Raw genomic sequence first — 23,687 nt, 5'->3', positions numbered from 1 at the left:
AAAAGCCCCTGAATTCCAAACAGTTCACACCACTGATTGGACACAAAATTTCCCTCAAAATTCCAGTATTTCCCCCTTAAGACCCAACAAACGGGACAGTCAGTTTACGTAACCAGTCTACAATACTGTTATGGCAACCGTAGGCATGACGGCTGTGTTATGAGTGCACAAAACGGGGAGTTTTCTGAGGTAATGTATGAAGGCACTTGGACCTGGAGTAGGAAATCCAAGCACTCGTATCAAATACCCACTAAAGGCAGTTTGAATTGACTCACAAGTCCAATTGGGTCGTGGCTTTCCTGTAACTGACCTACAGAGGGGCGAGGTGTTTGTTTAGTACACTAGCGTTCTACTGAAATACTTTGAAAAAACAATATCTGTATCGATCTACCACACCTAAACTGACCTCTAGTAACCTCTCATGAGATAAACCAATCAGCTTGAGTAAAATAGTTGTTCGGTTGACTTGCAAAAGGTTACGTGCGCGTCCAAATCACGTGATATCGACTGTAAAATGCAAATACACCAAACCGCCAGCGCTATGGCTGCTCGCATGAATGCAAACTAGTTTTCCACTACATGTTTGCGCTATGCCTATTGCTGCACTCCAAATGCGAATTTGAAGACGCCGAATGTCTTCTTCAATGGCCAAATAGTCTATTCTAGTGCGTTTATTTACGCCGAATACGTCAAGCGGCATATAAATCTGGTCATAGCGTGAAAAAAGACAAGCAATTCTGGTCCAGCAAAGTATTGACTCGACACGGTTGACTGCACACGACAGAAGAAAAAAGTTTCATGTCCTGTATGCTTAGCACAATGTAAATACCTCGCTGCAGCAAACAACGGTATCCCAGTTAGCAAATTGGACATACATGTTGCAAAAATCACTACATTGAACACTGCTACTTCCTTCCTCGGCAATGACACCGACCAAAACCGCAACAACCAAATTTGACAGCTTACCCAAAATAGCTTTCAACCAACATCAGACAACGCGCTTTGTGACGTAACAGTTGTACAGTATAAAGAACTATTATTGTCTCTATGTTTAATAGAATGAAAAGCCATAGCCTGGACTTCGGATAAATGCTATCAGCATTTCCGCAACTTATCAGCTAACAAAACAATCATGGATAATTTAACGTAGCCGTTACTGTACGCATCACTGCAACAGCACTTGAGTTCAATTTAGCACTAGGCACAAATTTAGCACAATTATCATTTATTACACTATTAATACAAACTAACAATGTTAAATAAACATGAAAATTGAATAAAAACATCACAACTAACTTATGCGGTTAATTTCCCAATATTTTTACCATACGCATGTTCTGTATGTGGCAAAGCAGCTTTCAAACGTCCATACAATGTAGAACAGCAGAGGCCTAAAGCGGTTTCAGTTACTGGGGCACTGTCCCGTCTTTATAAGCTCATCAACCGACTGAACAAAGAATGTTGTCAGCCCTTTTGTAACCTAAAACATGGGGAATCCCGGAAAATATCGATGAGACCAGCTCCAAGAGATACAGGATCGATAAATGTAGATGGGGAAAATGGCCAGAATTATCTGTTTGAGTTTCGTTGGGCTGGTTTCCCCCAGATGCCGTTGCCACAGATTTGTCTGACTGTGCTATATAAGCTACACAAAATTTCGAGATTGGTCAAGAAAAAAAAGCAGCCGCTGATGACGCAATTGAATCGCTGGGGAACTGAAACAGGATATTTTCGCAAAACAAATCAGACTGTAAGAACTGGAGTTTTGCATTGTCACTATTCTTAAATGTTTGGCTTCTGGAAAATGACGCCAGTCGAGTTTTTTTTAAACCAAAACGTGTAAAAAGCAACTAGGGTACAACACAATAATCGTGTAAAAGGCAACAGAGCAGTGCAACCCAATTTCACTATTTCAGGTTGATGGAAAGTTTTCTGAGGAAAATGCCCAGTCGGTCGTTCCGTTCCAGGAACCTACAAGGAACAGGCAACTGCTCGAGGCAACTGTGCGCACTTGAAAGTCAGATCTAATTTTAATTTATAAAGTAGGAAAAACACAACGGCACGCCCCTCCACAAACGCAAAAAATGCTTAACGTTCCGTTGGGTTTCTGTACTTGGTGTCTGGTTTTAGACCAGTAGTTGTTTCTTTGGACGTTGAAAACTGCACCCGTCCAAAATACCAAGTTAAATTGGCATATAATAACGTACAGCTCAAGTTTCCCAGAAAAATCAATTTTAAGTTTGACTTTCTGTTGGTTTTAAAAATTACCCAACCAGGCCTCATGTTCGTATAAACACCATACACGTATTTGCAAACTCGCCAGACGTCTGCAAATCAAAACCCTGCATAAACTACATAGGCTACATCAGGCCACAAGCTAACTCAGCAAACTACTGCTACCACTGAGGCTTTCATTAAGCCATATGCCGGAGCTGGATGTGACAGCTTGCTTACACATGACAAATTGAACTATGCAACGACGCCTGTCAACGATTGATAAAATTGGGCTTTCCTATTCCAAGCAAGGGCTTTCCCTAGCCATTGTAGCAAGCAGTTCGTATTAGCAATCAAATGGTGACGCGCCACATGTAAATAATCGTATATAGGAATTGCATATAGTCGCCATATATACGCTTTGTAAATACGTCATAGTTTCTGCAAGTAATTTGCTTTCGTTAAAGTAATTGCCTACTTTTTGAAGCTTTGTCATTTCTCCCAAAAGACAGTGTGGGAATTTCTTCGTTCGTGTCATGAAAATATCGTTAAACTAATGAGTTGTTGTCTGTGGTATGACCACACCAAACGTACAAGGAAATGGCAACCAGATTGGAAACTACTAAAAGTTGATAACGTCGTGTCATTACGCCATCCAGGCAATCAAAATATCCAAAATTAGCTTTACATTCAGAACCGCTTTCGGTTTACAAAGTGAAACTAACAAATACAACACAGCATCGTAACTCATTAACGTCCCGAAGTAGTTTCACATCACAATGGTGTGACGTCATCAAGCATGACGAAGCGACTTTCGCGGTGAAATTTTTGTCTGTTTTCATAAGCTAAGCAAACTATGGGGCCGTAGCAGTTGATGAGTGTTGTTGTTAGTCCCGTATTATAGGCCGATCTTTCCTCCCAACGGACGCAAGCTTGTTGTTTCTTGTTTGCGGATGTGATTTTTTAGCCAGGGGTGGTTTTTGTTAAGAACACAAGTTGATTGTATTTTGCCAAACTTGACGGGTCCGTCTTGGCATTATTCAACGTCATATGAAAGTAAATTGCATTTAAACCAATTAGGAAAGCACACGAACAGGTTTTAATGTACTGAATTTCTCTACCACAACCTCTAGTATAATTTACTTCTTATATCTTGCAACATGTCCTTGTTAATTTTGGCGCAGGTTGCTAAAGCCTGTGAACAGTTTATGAATTGCAGTGTTTTATCATCACCGCGTTTTTATTTTTTTCCTCCGTCCTCATCTTTTCCGCGTTTTCGCAACGCTCCCACCCGTTGCATGTGGCAGGTTTTTAGTTGTGTAAAGGGCGTGTTGTGAGGTAGTGGAGAGCCTTTTTATTTTATTTAAACCTAATTCTTGCTTTGCTTTTGTATAGACACTAATTTAAAGCAAAATATATTTTTCTAATTTAACAAGACTGGCAGATTTCAGCCTGAAACGAAAGTTTCTTAGATAGTGCCTGTGAACAGTGACCATATTTAGCATTTCATCCTTTAATTAACTGCACAACAGCAACTGTATGTACAATAGAATCAAACCAATTGTTTGTTCCGACTTTCACTCAACTGCCAATGAAAGAGAGCATACATTGAAAGCCCGCATCACGTTCAGAGTCGAAAACAGGAAACAAGGCAGTGAGCCTTTTGAATTGTGATTTTGAAATGTGATTGCGTCAATAACAAGGCAGTTCCACCAAAAACGATCCTCTAACCACCAGTGACGAAGGTTCTCGAAACGCGAAACAAACACCAGGGCAGATCAAACAACGTAACCAGGTACTTCCCCGCTCGATCGTCGCGACGAAACACTCGTTCCGCGTTCGGGAATTTTGGGGGATCTTGGGTCGCGATGGACTGTCGTCATTCGAGAAGGGGGGACGCGAATTTATTTTGTGTCGTTAATGTTTGTCGCGTGGGTGGATTCCGCGGGGCGTCCCCGGAATTACACAAACACACCAGGTTGCTTTCTTTTTGGTGGATTGTTACGTCATAGGCGGGTTTGTGGGAAAGGTGATTGAGATATCTCGAATTCTGTTGACGTGGAAGGTTGAGTAAGAAACTTACCGTCGCGATAACATGTTTTGGAACTTATACAGACTTGACAAACTTGATTAACCGCTTTCTACTTTCTCCAATACTTTTAAACCCTAGTTGTTTGAATTCAGATACCAATTAATTTCGATTTTACAAAGAAACGATACGCTTAAGACTGAGGACTCATATAAAAACAATTTCTGTGTTCCATAGTGAGCGTTCAGTACTACCGTTGTTTTGGCGATAAACATGGTGTAGCGACTGGAAAGCATCCAAGCGAAACAAAAAAACATTGTTCTGTCACAAATTCCAACGCCACTACTTTGTTCGCAACACAATGGAAACAGAAAGTAGCCGGCGGAACGAACACTGGTCGCAGAATAAGCGGAATAATTAACCGCATTGCGATTTGCGAAGAAGCGTTCCGAACTCCTTGCACGAGGTGTAAGCAAACAAACGATACATTTCGGTTTCGAATGCTATTCCGGAATTTTCGAAGAACACCGGATAACTCTATTGACACTTTGTAATAGTTTTTGTGGTTTTACACGTTTTCCACCCGGGAAAAACCCGTTCCAATCATGATTTACAAACATTAGTGGTACACGTAGACTGTGAGTGGGACGGACTTTGAGTGGGAGGCAGACATGTTACAACACCGAGTCGTATCAGCTGTTCGACGGCGTTTGTTTTGCGGTTACTTTCTCTTAGCGAAACACTTTTATAGATTCATTGGTTTTTATCGTCTAGACATGAACAAGGAAATGAGTGGTTTGGTTTTTGTGTCACTAAAACGTAAACTATTAAATTACGTTTCTCCCCTTCATCATCGTGTTATGCCCCCACACACAGTAATTGTATCAAGTTGCGATCCAAGATTGTAAGATCGCAAGAATCCCACAAAAAATATCAAGAATTGTTATTAAACCCAAAACTATACAGCATGTTGCGAAATACAAGAGTCCATTGAATATAAGGAAGATTATAATCAAGTATGCGACAGCACAGAAAAGATTCGGATTCTACCTGTTCCGAATACCTGTAACATTTAATGACGTCACAAATTTACATACTGGGGGTAAAAAAATCACGGACACCGTTTGTATTATGAGTTCGCTTGTGTTTGTTTCGTACAATTCAATTCTTGTGCACAATCGTCACGATTCTAAGTTAAAACGAAAAACAAAAGCAACACAGCAAACGGCTGCCATCCATCTGCCTGTTGTCGACACAAGAGTCGAGGGACAGAATCTTAAATTGCAGTTCGCGGTCGTACGGGGATTCACCTAATCTTGGTTTCCGCTACGAAATCTCGGGGATTCACCTACGGGTTTATTTGGACGAAGGCCATGGGAATAACACCAAGAGTTCGTATTTCATTTCTGCTGAACTTCATTAAAGTCGAAATGGATTTTCGCTGTAACTGACGTAACGTCATTTATGCACAGACCACGTGGTCTTCGTAACAAACACGTTGTTCCTTCATGTTCTCGATAATAATCAACACTATTTATACTTTATATGTAAACTACGATGAATCGTGTGTACAATATGATATCTTCTAGTTGAATCTTAACACGGCAGCTGCCCCAATCCTTGATATTATTATCACTTCACATTTGAAGTTCACACGCCTAGAGAAGTTCCAACCTCACATAAATGTTTCATGCGTCACCAAAACCTTCAAAAGGAACAAAGATTGGCGTGTACCAACAACATTCGATAAGTAAAACCTCAACCGTGTTATGAATCAACGTAATATCGTCACACCAGACGATCCGTGTCGGTATTACACGTCTAATGGATTTTAATGGGTGGTTTGGGTACGCTTGGCAACATGTATAACAAAGTAAATACACTCTGAGTCACATTCGGACAAAATAAACAGTTTCGCCAGTTTGCGTAACTTGGTTGTTTGGATCGCCAGCACTACAATGTGACATACTGTTTGGTGTGGAACACTGCTCCGAAAGGTTTTCACCGCACCAAAGGTAAGCGCGTTGTGCGCTAATAGCGACATACGGTCAGCTGTAAGAGGAAGGTGCTTGGCTGTGAACCAAAGTTCGTACAGTTCGGGGGCGCTGCTCTGTTCTATTACAAGGTCTTAACCGCAGACGCAAGTTAACAATTATCAGGAAATAACCAGAGACGGTGTACGGTCAATTCCGAACACGGAACAACGGAACAAGTTGCTTTAACCTAATACGGGTTTGGTTTCCAACAATCCTCAAACGAAGTTCCCCGCAGAATTACCCGAGTATGACACAGCGCGAAGTAATGAGCCAGAGTCCAAACACGAGCTTTCCTGTTGCGCAAAAGCGCCCTCCCGTTTCCAACCATACACAGCTTGTAAATGTCAGTTTGAAATTTTAGTGGGTTACAATTTTTTTTCAACCATCGACAGGAACAGACGCGTTAACTGCCTTAACTAGTCTAAGATACCCCAAGGTGTTTGTTTGCAGATTTGCTGCTTGAGGAGTTGCAACACACGAAGGTGATTTCACATCGAAACAACTAGGGATTTCCAACAAGGTGGAAGCAACATACTCTACGTGGTGAGGAGCACTACAGCACAATGACGAGGTCAACCTGGTTTGTTTTGAAACTTTCCGAGATAAAAGTGGCACTTCACATATTTGGCCCCGAATTCACCCGCTGTGATGTTGCGAGAGCGACTTGAGAGTTAGCTCTCCGCTTTAGGACTTGAAAGCAAACACTCGGTGGGTGTCAATACGTTTTAGCGGTAAAGTTTCGCCATATACGATAAGACAGAGGATGTGAGTCACATGACACACAAACCGGTTGGTAAGTAACGTGGGGTGGGATTTTTCCGCGTATTTCGGCGCAAAGTCATCCTGATCTTGACGCTACAAAGAGGTTGAAAGTTACGACATCTGGTCCAAGGCATCGGTTGAACTCCCAATACTCCCCCAGCATGTAACATGTAACGTGCTTTAGGTATTCACAAACACATACACACATACGAGTTCATTTCGAAAGTGAAGAATTTAAAACTTTTCAGCTGGTTTTATTATACACACTGAAAAATCGATTTCGTCTGCACGCGCATCATCCTCAGTCTCTTACTCGAGTAGAATCAGTTCATTTTGTTGATTTCTCATAAATATAGCTGTTGGTCGAAACGTTTTTACCGAACTAATACCTTTCGGTGTTTAACTACATGCAAAGTCCTAATACCGCCATAGGTTCAACAAATTTCTCATTCAGGTAATATACCGTTGGTTGAAATTGATGGACTCGTGGACTTTGTAACTTCAGTACACAAAGAGTTCGGCAACACGCCAAGTATCGAACCAACGCGTTTGTCATTGAATATTGGTGATTACACAACGTGTGTGAAATAATATCGATCATTGTGTGGAATATAAATCAAAATACACAAGGGCATTTTTCTGGTTTGTTGGGACAGGTAAATGCGAAACATTTACATGAACATTTGCATGTTCATTGAACATGTAAATGCGAAAAGGTGGGACATTGTAACCTTTGATCGAAGTAATGCAATGTTTGTGGATAAAGAGTTTGTGAGGACAAAGAGGTCCACAGTTGTGTTTGCAGCCATACGAGAAGCAATGCACGAAAATGGATCTAATAACGGAAATACCCGCTTTGTCCGACGACAGTTCTGAAGGCAACCCCTTCAATAATGCATGTAACCGCATCGTTACGCCGCAAAAGGGAAACTTCCAAAAAAACCGGCCTAGTGAAAACCCCCCAGAAGTAATTCGCCGGGTATGTGGAATGGTCAATACGTAGTTGGTATTTGCAAAACGCAGACAATTTTAGACCCAATTTAAAATGAAAGTATCTGCACTGATGTATTGACATTGGTTTTCCTCAATATCCCATTCCCTGTTTACACGACTGGCTTTGGGATGTAAGTGACTTGGCAATTTCGGCATTTCTTTATGAAAATAGACTAGTAAAGGTATAGACAACATCCTTGTTCGGCGAAACTGATTAACCACCGGTTGTCAAATATGCACAGTACATTTGACAACTTGTATGCGACCCACAAGGCATAGCCACACCCATCGCTACACCCCTTCTGCGACTTGGAAACAACCGGTACATGTGATACGCGTTCAGAGGAACCAATTACTTGTGGAAAACCCTTCAGGGCTAATCGATACCCAATGGTCCCTGGAACTGGAAAGGTTAGAAATGCAAAATGCAATTCGCAGATATATGGAACTGTACGGATGACGTTATAACCATATCGAGCGTGTTTATTTTTACCAATTAAAGCATTGTTTGAAATACGCCTATAAGGTACAAATAAACAGAATACTTTCAAAAATGAACACCAAAGCAAGCTGCAAACATTTTTACCACTGATATAGTCATGATAGGTGGAATACAATGGCTAATTCCATTCTGCTTCGGAATAGTTGTGTATAATGTCCATGTAGCAATACGAAAGTTTATCGTAAGCCATGTATGCAAAGGTTGAAACAAAAGTAATGTATACGACAGTGGCCACACGAGGTGGAATTACTGAACCGCACATCGATATTACGAAGCTGGAAAGACCACACAGCTGGTGTGAATGACTCCCAATGGTGAAGTTGTTTCTTTTGGAGGGGCGTCGACTTTTTGAAAGTCGCAGCGAAAATGTCGGTTGGAAGTAGTTTAATTCCTTTTTAATAATGCCAAACCCAACAGCAAACAAAAAACTTCGTCTATCTGAATGAGATTTTCATTTTTCTGCTCTTTTATTCAACCGCTTTCAAGCACTGGTAACCCCCCTCGTAAGACCAGACTACGGTTAACCAAAAGCAACCAATCGAAGCCTTTTGCAAATACAGAAGTGGGCTACGGGGAAAACCGTGGGGTATGCGAGTGATGCGTGAAGGTGGGCTTAAATGAAAGTGCATTTATGGCTGCTCCATAAACTAGGGACCGTTTGTTTAACGCAAGTCAGTGGGCGGTGTTGCAGATTACTTTGCAAATTGTAATATGTGAAATGAATCGGACGAATGGCCAGGGATATATGATAACACTATCGTATAAAGGGTACATAAGCAGTAATGCGTAAAGTTCAACGTGATGGTGTAAAACTGTAAATTAACACAGGAACATTACATAACCCTATTTGATATAGTGTCAAATGCTAGGGTAAATGCACACAAACGACTTTGCATACAAGAGAAAGGTAAACCCACGTAAATCTCACTGCGGGATCGGCAGTGGACGGGCTATGATTTATTTGTCAAACAATTCTATGACGCAATATGTCAGTGAGTAGTTTTGGCAGAATTTCCCGAACATATTTCCGATCGCAAGTTTCCAAGCAATGAACAACTCTTTCCAAGTGGCGCAAATATCAAATTGCCCCGAGTGAGCCAGTAGTTGTAAATTAAACACTATTTACATTGCTGTGTGCTGAAAATGGAAACATGTCGGGTGGACGCGAGAACAATGGAAGATATTCTACTTTCACTTCATCCTACAACGCGGAAACCAACAAGCACGGTAACCATGGTGATCTATATCTTCCCGTGAAGGTCAACATTAACTGCTCAGTTTCGGACTGCATTTACTGAATAGTGATTGCCGTTTCCACTGTACAACGTGTATACACGCATGTATTGCGATAAAGACACGGCCGAAAACTCTTACCTGGAATTCGTTTTGCAACCAGGGGGGTACAGGTTGAAACTATGTGTTTACTTTAGACAGGCCTTTCTGCGTTGAACGGTTGAAATATTGTAACTACAAATTATGGTAAGAAAGAAACCTTGTCTCGTGTTTGCCAAGCGTTGGGAATATTCTCTTAGTTTTGGTTTAATGATTGGTAAAGTTTCTGACTGTTTTGGAAACCATCTTTAGAGAGTGTAGGTTGGATATGAGCGAATTGATCTGATATTCTTTGTGACTGATTGGATTCAAAAGTTCATTGCTGTGCATTTGTCGCTGCCCGGACGTTTGCGAAGCACTTCCAACCTTTGAACGATTCGAGACCTCTGGGAAATGCGCAAATCAAACTACCATTGTATGTGAACACCAAACACAAAAAACGAAAGTTGTTGCTGCGCAAACGCGATTGTCAGCACCATGTAAATGAGGATCAAGCACTAAAATGATCTTTGGAACTTCATTCTAGGCGATATTTTAGCCGAGTATTGTGTAAACAATCGTGATAACCTCGCAAGGAAAGGTCCCTTCGTATCTTATTCATTTGTAGAGGGGAACAATCGATTTGAGGTGAAGTTTTTACAAAGTTGTGGGAGTGTTTCCCACTCAAATTTCCCCCGAACATAAGCAATGATAACACGATAGATTTGAGAATAATAAAAGCCTGGCTTACGGCGTGTTGTAGAAGCTGTAGACGCGCCATTGTCAGCAAAAGGTCGCTGAATTTAATAGAACTGAAACTACACAAAGGCGCGGCAAAGAGGTTCCGCTTTTTGTAAAGGGTCACGACATTTATACGCCCTTTCGTTACAGAGGTTGCCAGCTAAGGACAAGAACACATTCAAGTGGAGGAATATTGTTTCTTGTCTGCTTCGCACAATAATTACAGGAACCAGAAGTCACTTCGTTGCCCACAGTGCGAACATTACAAAATGCCCCTAAAGTTAGTATGTAGGCACATAAATCAACAATGCCAACAGACCTGGTGTTTGCAGTGCATGTGAGCACACTGCACGTCCGAAATAGGCGTAAAAACACCTGACATATATTAGAGACCTTAAAGTGTGAAACAGTGGCCGTCTGCCTTCAGCTCACAGAAATCATATTATTCATGCTTTTTGCATTTCAGTTCATTTGCGCACTTTCACTTATGGAAGTTAATTGGAAATTTAGATTTTCTCTTAATCTGACGGTTAAAGTGGATCAGTCAGAAAACTACGTCATACAGATATTGCGTGTGTAAAAATCGCGTGGCAAACCTGTGAATGAGATCACAACGTATTTTCAGTTTTCAAACCTGTGAATTTCGCGCCTTTTTCTGCGATTGGATGACCCTTTGCGCCAACCGAGCGAACACCGCGGCGAGCTTCGAAAACTGTGACGTCATGCTGGGCTCGCTAACGCTGACGTCATTTCCGGCTTCCGGGCTTCGAAGTCCGACCATTTCTTCAAGGTGTCGTATCTGGATGGACCGAAAACGTGACAGCAGCCAATCACAACCAACTTCTATATAACTATTAAAAAGGCCAGGTAATTTCGCGATACAATCGGGCACAGAATTGAGTAGAATTACTTCAAAGGACGCAACTGTCCAAAATTGCGTCAGGATCCACCTTCAGGCCTACGAAAATTTCCCTTCACGACAACGCCACGAGCAAACCGTGTCTATATTTACCTGAAGTGCCAGCGGGAAGTTTTCCAGCTGCTCCGACGATGACGAAGACAATTTAATCTGTGACGTAACAAGTGGATAACTTCACATATCAAAGGTAAGTTGGCAGATAGATCGACAAACCTCTTCCTGCATCGACGCGTCATCGGACGGTTCGGTTTCTTGCTTAGTTGTACCACCCTCCAGCGACGGACCGGTCATGCGTTGCGTCACGTCTTTGTATGACGTCACTGGGTCTACGTCAGGCGTGTGGGAGGGTTTGGCCTCAGCTGCGTTGGTTGGACCTATAAGGGTTTAATAAGTGTATAAACAAGGCGGGAAAATACGCTGGATTTGAAATCGGAATGTTTCTTCTGTGCTACGTGACACAATTTTGTGCCGATAGGGTTTTCCCCGCTTCGCGCGACGACATAGCCATTCAGGGTTAATTTGCATATTTCGGGAACAGTGGTTGTGAATGGTGTGGGGTTGATATTGTTGTCAATAACGATTGAAAGGAAACGGGCGTAACGGAATCGAAAATTTGCATGCAATTTCCGCTCCCCAGTTGTTTCGATATCGTAGGCGATGGCATCAGTTCCTCGTTTTAGAAGGGACAACACAGCCGACCTAAATTCCACGCCACTTTAACTTTGTTTGGTCTGTCTTTTTTGTATGCAAAACCAGGACGTATTGTTTAAGGAGCTGCTACCCACAGTAGTAAAGTACTTACTTTTCTAACGGTTGTAAATCCGCTAGTTATTGCTTGTTTTTTTGGGGGTCGCTTGTTGCTAGGTTTTCGATAAACGACATTGTTTAGGGTTTGACGCTTGTGCATGGTCGCTTTATTTAACGGCAATTGTTGATGATAACCGTGATGGGCACAGCGAGAAAGCTTTAACTTACATCACATATTCCCACGAATGTCAGAATTCTTTAAACTCCGAATTTAAAGAAAAAACAAAGCAATTGAGCAACTCGACTGCGATGCTTTTGTTTAGCGTCAATGCTTAAGTATCTACTGCATTTACCAACGCAAATAGCAAGCGAAAACCCAAGCTGATCGCATATTAACAGTCAACGTGCGTCATAAAACGAGGCATTCGAAATTCCCTATCTCCACAGTAAATACACTTAGTCTTAAACTCATCCACAAAACACACGATGGCCTCCACGTATGTTGTACAACGACTTTATTTAAGGCGGTGTTCGGAAACTACCGGCAGTTTTGCGAAGGTCTAAAATTGTTGTACACATTCCACAATTATTACGGTGGCCAAACGTGGTTTAATCCACTGGATTTCAAACGCCAATTTACCAGTAACGTTTTATTTAACCAAGCAAGCAAAGTAAACCCAACAAAAATAAGGTGAATGCTTTTTACAGAGTGAAAGTTCAGTGATAGTTTGAAAGGTTGAAGACATTGAAACGGTTTGTGATTAATTATTAATTATAAAAGGTTGAAGACACCATCAAAACCAGCGCGTGCATTCACGTCACACCACGTAAACGACTGGGATAATCTTTCTCTCAGAAATAATTACACACTGCCGTTTAATATAGCACTTTCGATTCAAGTTGTACTGAATGTAATCGTCACACATTGCTGGTGACGAACCACTTTGGTCCAATTCCGATCCCCACAGAAAACACGAACACAAAAAACGACAAACTAACCTTTATCCAGTGTGACGTCATCATCGACGGTTGCGGACGTCACGGGGGCATTCCCACTATTCGCCTCCACATCTGTTAGAGGGAACAGACCCATGTTGTGGAGGGTGTGCCCCTGAACAACTTCAAAGGGCGAATCAAGGTCGTAGGAAAGATGTCTCTCACCTGGATTGTAAATGTTTATGTGTTTACGTGTGTGTACAGAGAATGTGTACGCCCTATTTTCGACTCTATATGTGCGTGTGTCGTCTATTGGCGACAGCAGGTTACGACTTTAGACCCAGGGTGACGCTTGGCACAGAAAACCTGGAGGTTACTCCACCGTCTCCCTGCCCATATACTCTCACATTCCCCTTATCTTTTTATTACTGAAAAACTTTTGGTAAAAATAAACCAATGAATGAATGAATTTTCCCGTGCGCTGGATTAAAAAAATGAGTAAAAACCGAGTTAAGTATCGGTGATTTATCGGCGAATAACCAACTTTTTAACAAATAATTTGTTACTACAAGATGGCTCTTCTGTCAAAACTGAAGTTTTGCACATTTGCATTGATACAGACCAATGAATGCTGCTGCATAGCAACCGAAACGTTGGTGTTTAATAATATTATTGCCAAAAGAGTCTTCTTGTAGTGATAATTTGGCGGACAGCATCAGTAACGAATTGTTTCATGGATTTATATGTAGGTGGTTCACATAAAATTTGGTTTTACCATCAGCAAACACATCTTCTTCCCAACCGTTGCCCAGAGTATCCGGGTCCGCTGGGCCTTGAACCTTTCTCTCCTCGTTCTCTTCTTTGCTCTCGAAGGCCTCCAGTCTTTTCCTGAGACGCAGATTTTCTTCATTCAGTATTTGATTCTCTTGTTTGAAATCTGTTACAAGGACCCCTGAAATTTGAATACCATCAAGTTTAAGGTACAATACCCAAGAATGTTATTCGTCTTGGGCTTAAACAGTCAGATATTGTTGATTCACACATACTTAAGCTGAAACAAAGCCATTGTTTCCGTTTCGCGCTATTAAGTTTCAATAGTGGTGTGTGTTGACTGACAACGCTCTTGCCGCAGTTAATCAGCTTGACAATGAATTCCCCACAATCAACGCAAATTGCACAAATAATGAGACCGTATAGGTCTAATGCGGTACTGTCTGCAGCTCGCTAATCGTTATTGACTGCATTGTCGTGGCTTATATAAGAATAAACAACACAAAACAGCAGAATATTGAAGCGAAATAGTGCATTTTTGTATTAATTGTAGCAATGGACAATTTGACTCTGTAAAAAAAAACATTTGAAATAAGACGTATAAATTATATTTGAATTTGACGCTGAAGAACCATTTTAGAGAATTAGAATTGTCTTTGAAACAACGTCGACCTGATTTTTGTTCGCTGTGCGGGTAAAACAGTTTTTACACTTGCGAATAAAGGTTACCAAAAGGTGGCCCAAAGTTTACGACAATATCTGAAGCAAATCGACTTTCGATCGGCAAAGTAGCAGCAGTAAAATAGAAATTCGTGGCGTTTCCTATTGGTGGTCGAATTACGGTCAGGCCAGGTCACAACAAGATTATGTTTAGGACGCTTGGATAGCTTTTGTAATCTGGCTCGTTCATTGGCTGAATTTTGTAGGTGTGGCAATCACGGAACCGAGGTTTTCGCGTGTGACCGCGCTGCGAGTGTGGAATGAACAAAATATTTGGCTTTCAAATTTCTGCACTTTCATTGCCTGTCATGATAAAAATGTTGTTTTGTTTTCATTGGTTTTCGGACGTTTGGCGGACTTGTAAAGGTTATAAGCGACCGCTATTTGACTGTTCCATTTGCAGACAGGTTGTATAATAACTCTGGTATATGATGACCATGGAGCCAATAATATAAATTCTGAGAGCTGCAGGCAGATGACCATTGTTTCGACCTGATAGGTCTCATTAGTGCATCTAGGTGTGTCTATTATATACGATCTTGTCGGCCGAAAACGCGAAACTTTCGGTCTTGCTTGGAGTATAACATAAAAACGCGACCCGAGAAACACGACAAGCCGTCGATCCTCAGTAACTTACCGAGGCTGTCCATGTATTTAGCTTTTCGCACGAGGCTCTTGTTCTCTTTCTGCAGCTTCGCCAGCTCGGGGAGAAACGATGAGGAATGTGTGACGTCAGTGTCGCGTGGACCTGCACAACAGAGCGTGACGTCAACTCTTGCAACAACCCAGTTGTTTTAGCTTTTGACAACGGATGACGAAAGCAAAAAATACACAATATAAAATCGTCTTTGACGTCACACAACACAACCGTTGTTATGGAAATTTCGTATAGATTAAAGTCACGTGTCAACAGCCAATCAGTTTCATAATGAATGGACACAAATATAAAAATGCTACGAGGCGTGCTTTCCCTTGTTTACCAAATACACAGTACAATGAAACAGTCTTTATGGGATACTATCATCTCTATGTTGACTTCGAGCAAACTGGCATCGCTACGGAGGACAGTGAGTCCATTGTTATGCGTGCATACACAGGCGCAGGGGGGTCTTCCTCTCGCAGGAAAATACGTTTTTAGGTGTTTCTTTGCAGGAAAACATGAGTCGTTGTTTTGGTGCGCATGAAGCAAGCAGTAAAACGACGGCCGCATTGAGGTATTGGTATTTTGATCACCTACGGTCATTTGGAAACGTGTTAATGTTTGACAGAAAGTCACCAAAAAATCTTCACTTTTATTGAAAAGTTGTTGCTAGTATGTGAAGAATGTGTTCATGGTTTCAAATTTACTTCGTTGCGAACGGGACTGAATTCAAACTTTTTATGAAATTGTGTGTGATTGGTCTTCGAATGTCACGTACGGATTTTACGGTTTTCTTTTATTTTTTTGATAACAGATGTTTGATGTAAATTTCGTGTAAAGATATATTGAACATACTGAGGTATGGAGGCAAGCATTGCCGCACAGTCGTTAACTCTGGGTAACCCAACTCATCATTTATTAACCTACCAATAACATCTATAAGGTAAATATAGACCGATGTCACAAAAAGGTCGCGTTAAATACGGGTGAGCGTCTTTAAAGTCGCAAGACTTCACGGCGTTCTCAAAAGCACGGGAGTGTAGGTGTAGGTTCAATAAAACCTCGGACGAGGCAGTTGCATAGAAAAGGTAAAAATAACAGTCGAGGTAGGGTGGTTATAGTTTTGATAGGTGTTAATTAATTTGCGCCGTTGAGTCATGCAGTGCAATGGAACAAACAAACAACAGCGATCATATAATGTGATACAGGCACCGCATCAACGACAAAACCATACATCATTCTTTTAAGCGAATGAGTCACAATTTCGACAGGGCGGTCGTTACTCAACTGTCCAATCAAAATACGTTGTAAACACACAAGGAGGGGGACTACGTCAGCGGAGCATGGTATATCGCGCGAGGCGCTCGTCACCACTGCCGGGAGCCGTAACAAGCACGAAAAAACGAACGGACGACGAAGACGAATTACTGGACGATGGTGAAGTAACAGCTCCTCACCCAAAGTTTCTCTGTCGCTTGTGACGGGACAAGATCGGTACCCCGTTTGCTGTGCCGTCACCGCGTTGTATTCACTCGTATGCAGGGCCTCGCTGGCCGTTTCCATGCCTCGCGGCGCGCCGAACGTTGTGAATCGTGCTGACCGTCAGCGGGCCACGTCTATGAATCGCACGAGCAAACCAGACACACCTGCAACGGAAACAATGGTTCATTTTAGTATTCCGAGAAACAGCTAATTTCCTTTACTGAGAATTGGCAACGATGATTTTTTAGCTGAAAACTGATAAAGAAAACTCCATTGCCGCGGAGATTGTATTCGCGGCCAACGTGGGCAAGTCGGCGACCATTTGTCCTTATTTAAAACACTATCGGTTGCAAACGATTGATCAATCACATCGTTTAATACAAACATAATTCTATGAGCAACTCTCTGGTTTCGAGAAGTCTCATTCTGCTCCTACTAGCAAGTGTCCTTAGAAATATCTTAAAGAACATAAATTGCCGGCTATAGTAAGAGTGGAGTCACATCGCACAACACACAGAATTTTTTACAAATTTAAACAAAGTTTAATAAAAACATCCGTACTCCGGTAGAAGAACACAGCCACCCCCGCAACGATGAACGCCACGATGAACATCATCAGCTAACTTCCGACTTCGGAACAAAACCAAATTCAGCTCAACAAAAAACTTTAGAAGACTTTTCTTGACCAACATATGCCGCCACGACCCAGATAAGAATGCCAGCAACATTGCTGACCAGAAAACCCACTCGTTAGTTGTGACGTAACCATTTTTTTTCGACTCCGCCCTAACGCGGGGGATTCACCTTTCACCCATTACGTAACGCGCGCCAAAAATACCGAGCATATTGTGACGCGGCGCTACGTCACAGACAGGACCGGTGAAAGGGTTATGATTTGTGAACGGGATGTGGCGGATGGGACGTCATCGGTAGGGGGTTCCCCGGTCGTCTTACAGGTGCGGAATAGTTTCTCTGCTCGAAGTTTAATGACAGGTGCCAACGACATGATGTGAACGCAGTTTTTTTAATTTACATTTACTGGTTGTGTTTACGAGATCTGAACGTTCGAATGCCACCCACGGGCCACATACAAACTGATGTACAGACTGTTGATGTTGTGCATAGGCCACATACCTCTCCAATGATGAAATTTACTTCATATGAAAGAATTACAACAGATTCGGCGAATAAATGTGGTTTCTATTGTTATAAGGATGCACAATGACTGCGTATTATGATCACTCCTTGTCCAGACTGACCATTGCACCCAAAACAGACATGTTCAAATTAGGTTTTGTGCGTTTTCACCATTTCCATCATGGGCGATATTGGTTGAAACCGACGACACCATGTTTATTGAATTGAAGGCGATTGTGGCTGAATACGATCTCGTACCACGTTACATGTATGTATGCGAAATAACACTACGTTAAAGAATGTTGTGCATTTGTGTGTTTGTTGAGAAACGTGCGGTCAGTAAGTTCCAACATGTATTGGCAAGAGTGCAAATCACGACACTAATTCAATAACTTTTTCGTGGCGTCAAATTGATAACAAAAAAAAGCAATCTCGTTTAGGAAATGCCTGAAATGTGAGCAGACAAACGCGAATTGTTCCGTAACAATCAAAGACGCGTAGTTTCCCGCGGGCGATTTTACGGAGTTTTACGTAAACTCTAATCCGCTCTTTTATTGCAAAGCCGTAAACAGTCAGTCTCGAGTAAATTTTGAAGGCTTAATTCGTGTTTTGGGAAAATGGTGCGATATTCCATGTGCAAAATGGCGGGTAAGAACAACAAATTTTTATGACCAGTTTTCAATATTTCGCCCCTTCTTGTCGCCTCCGCCAAACGCTACTCTGCGACATTCCATTAAACTTAACACAATAAAATGTCAACTTTGGGGCAATTTTGCCAGCTAGAATTTAAAGAATGATTACGTGTTGGGTTCAGATGGTTAAAAAACGAGCCTGTCACTTCTATTTTCATCCTTTATCAGAAACATCGGTGATCGACACAAAAACTACAATCATACGAGCGCACAGTGGGACATCCACTATTTCACTAAACACAATCCGATTTCACCCAAAAAACTTATCGAAATTTACGTCACGTATGCTTTCGCCACTAGCTGTCGTAAAACATAAACCTCGAAAAAACTAATATTTACGAAAAAAAATGAAGCCAAAAAAGACCACATTTTTCCACGTTTTTTCCACACTAAAAACCCATGAGCGAAGGTTCCGCGCCCGGAGCGTAAAGTTTTCGACAAAACTTCCAACCTTTTGTGAAAGTTTTAAGGACACTTGACTTAAAGGTTCACGAACCGGTCGCAGCTTGTTTCGCATCAAACAGGAACCGATAATTTCAATGATTAACATCGAGTCCGGCACGAACGCAGACGAAGGTCGTTTCAAGGTTGTCGGATTGTTGGCATCCACGTGAAGGTTTTATGTGAAAAGTTAAGAACGACCGGAATGAAAACTTGAATGCAAATCAGCCAAACAAAAAGATATTGTCATGAGATATAGCGATAACGCGGAACCGAGAGTCGAATCATAAATCCTGTAATTGAAATAAACATTACGCGTTACTGCGCAGAAAAAAAACAATTTTTTAGGTTCCTTTAGTAAACTTGATTAATAAATGCTTGAACTCCTAAATAAATATTATAGATTTAGTAAAAATTATTACTACAATAATAACAAAAATATTTAAACATAAAAAAATACAAACAAAATTATCTTTTCCGGCGAGGAGATTTACTTGATATATGAACTCTTGGGCACGGCAGTTATTTTATCGCGATATATTCAACCTAGTATCGTTTCCCAAGCCTCAAGCGAAAGTCACAAGAGAGTATTTTCTAGACAATACGTTCTTCAAGCTGTGGCGGCCTCCTGTGGGGCTCCCACGGGAATGGAATGGTGGGAAAGTACAGAACCGAGGCAAACAAGCTGTAGAGACGGATTTGATTTCCGAAATTTGTTTATTGCGCGGTATGGGAAGGGTTCGAGTCACGGGCATTTCTATGCTATTTTGATTCCCTGGGAAAATTGACAGTAAACAATTGAAAGTTTTCAGGAAAGCAATGACGTGACTCGCTAAAAAAACGCGTTGCTTTCCTGCTGGAGGTTAATCGGCTGTGCATGCAACTGGAGGTTTTCGTCTTTAATTAATAGAAGGGGCGCGGTTCCATTAAATAATAACATTAGTTTTCCCAAAACACGTGAAAGAAATCACTTGGATTGTGGGCTGATACTATTTACACAAAAATCTCAAACCTTACGAAGTTGAACGATTAAAAAAATATTTAAAGCATTCTGGTTTAGAAAGCTTTGGGAACCACTGTTTCAATATATGTGAAGCATTACGCGTCGTTGGAGATTCTGTGGAAATTATGAATCATGGTTGCGTAATTAATTGCCTTCAATAAGTGCCACGCACAATAATCACGAATAAAAATAATTAGGAGAGTTTGTTCATTAAAAAACTTGATAAACTGAATACGTATTTTTTCAAAAAAAATATGACTTCAACTCGCCAGTTTAAAAGAAAATTTTTGAGATATTCTTTGGACGCCTTAAAAGGTCTTTTCTTTCGGATGCTGTTTCCACGCATAACGGAACCCCCTAAAAATGTGATGCCACGTCTCTACACGACAACGCCTTTTTTTAAATCGGACAAATTGCTTAAAATGCGCTCACGGAAATAAGCGGATATCATAAGGGAAAGTTTCGTGTCATTAAAACGTGCCACTACACGCAATTAACTCGGAAGGAGGGTGACACATGCCACGAACTTTCCGCGATGCCACGTGGCTAGCGGAGATCATTGTCAAGTATCAACATAAAAGCATCGCGAAAAAAAAGGACTTTCTTTTCACTATGAAAGCAGAAGTTTTTCCCGTTCATTACCGTGTAAAATCTTTTGCCAGGAGGGTGATTTTCCAGTGGGTTGAAACAGCAACAACATAGGCATGCGCATGAACCAAATCCTTAACGCTACAAGTAACACCAAAGGCTGAGGTATCACGTTTCGACTGGCCACTGGGAATTCCCGAACCACCCTGTCATCGACGTGCGCCTTGTATTTGCAAAGCGATGAACAAGCGGAGATGGGGAGGGGGTTTCACAGTCAGAAACGCAGAGGTGCAGTTTTTTTGCACAACATTGCACAATTGCCACTGCGTTATGCAAATCAACTGCATTTTTGCACAAAGTCAATTGTTTTTTGGGTAAATGCTTGCGGCGTGCTCAAGAAACATAAGTTTGATTAATTAAATGATATTAGGTAATAGGCTTTTAAATATTTTTTTTTTGCTGCATGGTAAACAAGTTTGGATTTGGAAACGTCATCCAGAATATATGTGTGTTTATACCATAAGTACCGTGAGAACGTTTGAATAAATACTGTGGTACCACAACTACAGACAGGCTTGCCTGTATCGAAAAAAGCGCACTGCTTTTAAAACTAAGCACAAATTTTACATATAAGCACGGTATGGCTTACTCGCCATAAGGTTACTCGGGTTACTCGCCATAAGGTTACTCGGGTTACTCGCCAAAAACAACAGCAACCGCAGCAGTCAAAAAAAGTCCCAGTTTCCTGACTAAACGATAAACAAAGCATGTTAGAACCAAGACAAATGATTTTCCCGCAGTTTCCGACAGATTGCGGCTTACTGGGTATGGATGTAGGTCGCGAACGTACCTGTTTTCCGTTTCTTGTCGCCTGTGAATATGAGTCAGCCGAGCATCGTCCAGTAAACAGGTTGGTGACTGGTCATGGCAAGAGCAAATATTGTCTACGCAACCTACACCTGCCGAAAATCACGATCTGACAAAAAAGACGAACTGTTTCAGTTGTACGACAATTTAAAAGCTTCCAAAAAGTTCTGCTACGAAGCTTTCAAGACTAATCTGCACTTTAACCTACCACCTCAGCTAACCTGTGCCATTACAACAGACAATTTTGCAAATGACATCGCACGAAATTAACACATTCCGTGAAAAATCGGTTTGATACAAAACCAGCTCTTGGTTTCTTCAATATTATAACGTCGTACGCCATCATATCAACAGCTATAGAAAATGTCAAAGACGGTTTTGGAAAGTCAAAGACCAAAATGTTTCCATTAATACATACAACGATCTAGAAAATATTGCTGACACATAGTGTCATATTAACCCCTAACAGCTTTTTGGGTGACTTTCACTTATCCAATCAATGCAAGCAAAGGTTTTGCATACTGCGTGTCCGGGCGTTCACGATTTCGTTTTACGGAATCGGAATTCAAGCGGAATTATATGAGCGGGTCGACACGTTTGGAGGATCATAAAACCAACTTCGTGATCCCCAAACGAGGTTGGTTCGGTAAGCGGTTTTTAATTGTTTCCACAGAGAACTTTATACACAATGATGGCAAACAAAATGAACGCATGCGCATCAACGTTGGGGGGGTAAAAGCTGGAAAACCAATGCAGTTTTTTTCTGTGTTAAAGAGTAAAGACAAGGTCCTGTTTTATTTTTAGCCGCACATATTTTTAAATTGAGTGGAAACTTTTTACAGTAAGGTTGGGCCAACACACATACGCTTTGCGGCGGAATATTTATTTTTCGATAAAATAAAAACAAACAAAGATTCCGCCAAAACCAAGCGTTTGTGGACCACCACCAAAAAAGGTGATCGAAAATCAACCCATGCTTCAACCGATATTTCGAAAGAGTGCAGGTTAGGCAACCCCCCTGCAAACAAAAGAAACGAAAGTGCAAGGCGGTGCTAATAACAACACAGAATCGGGCCACAAAAAATTAACGCCGCATTTTTTGCAAAGCAGCACACGCCAGAAATCCCCGTTAATGAGCGGTCGGGCGCAGCGACGACAATCCCATGAGCAGACGGAAAACACCAGGCCGTGACAAGACCACAACCAGTTTGCTTTAAAAGCACAGGTCGGCAATGTTAATCACACAGAGCGAGACTTTCTCCCGGCTTGTTTGGGGTTGTTATAACTTCTCGCTCATAATTAGATGAAACGAGGAGAATGCGTGAAGCCCGGTGTACGAAGGGTATTTACGGAATTTGTGATGATTTCATATACACTGAATTACACAACAATTTCCCTTGCAGTACGCGCTCTGTTGAGCCATTAGGTCTCATCATTAGTGAAGCTTTGTTGACAATACGTCGAGCTTGTCACCCAACGATCAGTACTCGTGAAACCTACTAAGGTTTAAACCGCGCGTACTGCATGCAACTCTTATATTAGCTCATAGTTGCAACAAACCCCTGGCGTGACTGATCCTGGTTATTCTTCATCCTTTCACGATTTCATTGGAAAAATATTAGGTCGCAAAATTAGTCTTTCGAAAACGATAAAAAAGCACAGAATTTTAGGCATAAAAAATAGTCGTCTACAAATGCAAAATGATCCGTTCCAACTAAAATTAAAAAGCAACAACGTTGTTTTCGCAACAGCGAATTGGCCAAAACAAATCGTACACTTGTAACAACGTTACCCCATCTATGCCGAGGAAATAGTAAAATTTTTAAATTAGCAAATTTTATGTCCTGGCTCTTTTTTGATTCCAGCGGAAATGCGCAATTCTGAACTCATTCAACTCAAGCACTGCCCGCTTTGCCAGGTTTAGGCGAGCGGTGCTTTCCGAACCGCTGGTAGAACCACAAAAGATTCGCCCGAGAAAAGAACAATTAAATGAGGTAAACACTGCCTCGGTAAAAACGCGGTCGTAAGCAATTATACCAAGCACTCACTGTACGCCGGAAATTGTTAAGCTTAATGTTTAGAATATTGCCACTTGGTCTCGCACGATAAACGTTCACATCTGTATTTTGGTCAATTTTATGACACTACTTGAAGTT

At 41.4% G+C, this 23,687-nt stretch overlaps 1 protein-coding gene across 1 annotated transcript in view; it reads right to left on the bottom strand.

Annotated features, from left to right (window-relative positions):
• The window catches only part of LOC145910868 (uncharacterized), a 28,731-nt gene extending 7,077 nt beyond the window's left edge, over positions 1 to 21,654 (bottom strand). The window contains exons 1-8 of the mRNA XM_082998082.1: positions 21,515 to 21,654; positions 16,779 to 16,967; positions 15,319 to 15,429; positions 13,966 to 14,142; positions 13,254 to 13,415; positions 11,721 to 11,881; positions 11,601 to 11,657; positions 11,223 to 11,387 (exon numbers count right to left, since the gene is read on the bottom strand). Of these exons, the coding sequence (XP_082854208.1) occupies positions 11,223 to 11,387; positions 11,601 to 11,657; positions 11,721 to 11,881; positions 13,254 to 13,415; positions 13,966 to 14,142; positions 15,319 to 15,429; positions 16,779 to 16,884 (939 nt within the window). The 5' untranslated portion in view covers positions 16,885 to 16,967; positions 21,515 to 21,654. The remainder of the gene's footprint in view (positions 1 to 11,222; positions 11,388 to 11,600; positions 11,658 to 11,720; positions 11,882 to 13,253; positions 13,416 to 13,965; positions 14,143 to 15,318; positions 15,430 to 16,778; positions 16,968 to 21,514) is intronic.
• Between the last annotated feature and the right edge of the window lie 2,033 nt (positions 21,655 to 23,687).

This window comes from Ascidia mentula, chromosome 8 (genome assembly GCF_947561715.1).
Source record: "Ascidia mentula chromosome 8, kaAscMent1.1, whole genome shotgun sequence".
Taxonomy (NCBI): Eukaryota; Metazoa; Chordata; class Ascidiacea; order Phlebobranchia; family Ascidiidae; genus Ascidia; species Ascidia mentula.
This window is presented reverse-complemented; position numbering and strand designations above follow the sequence as displayed.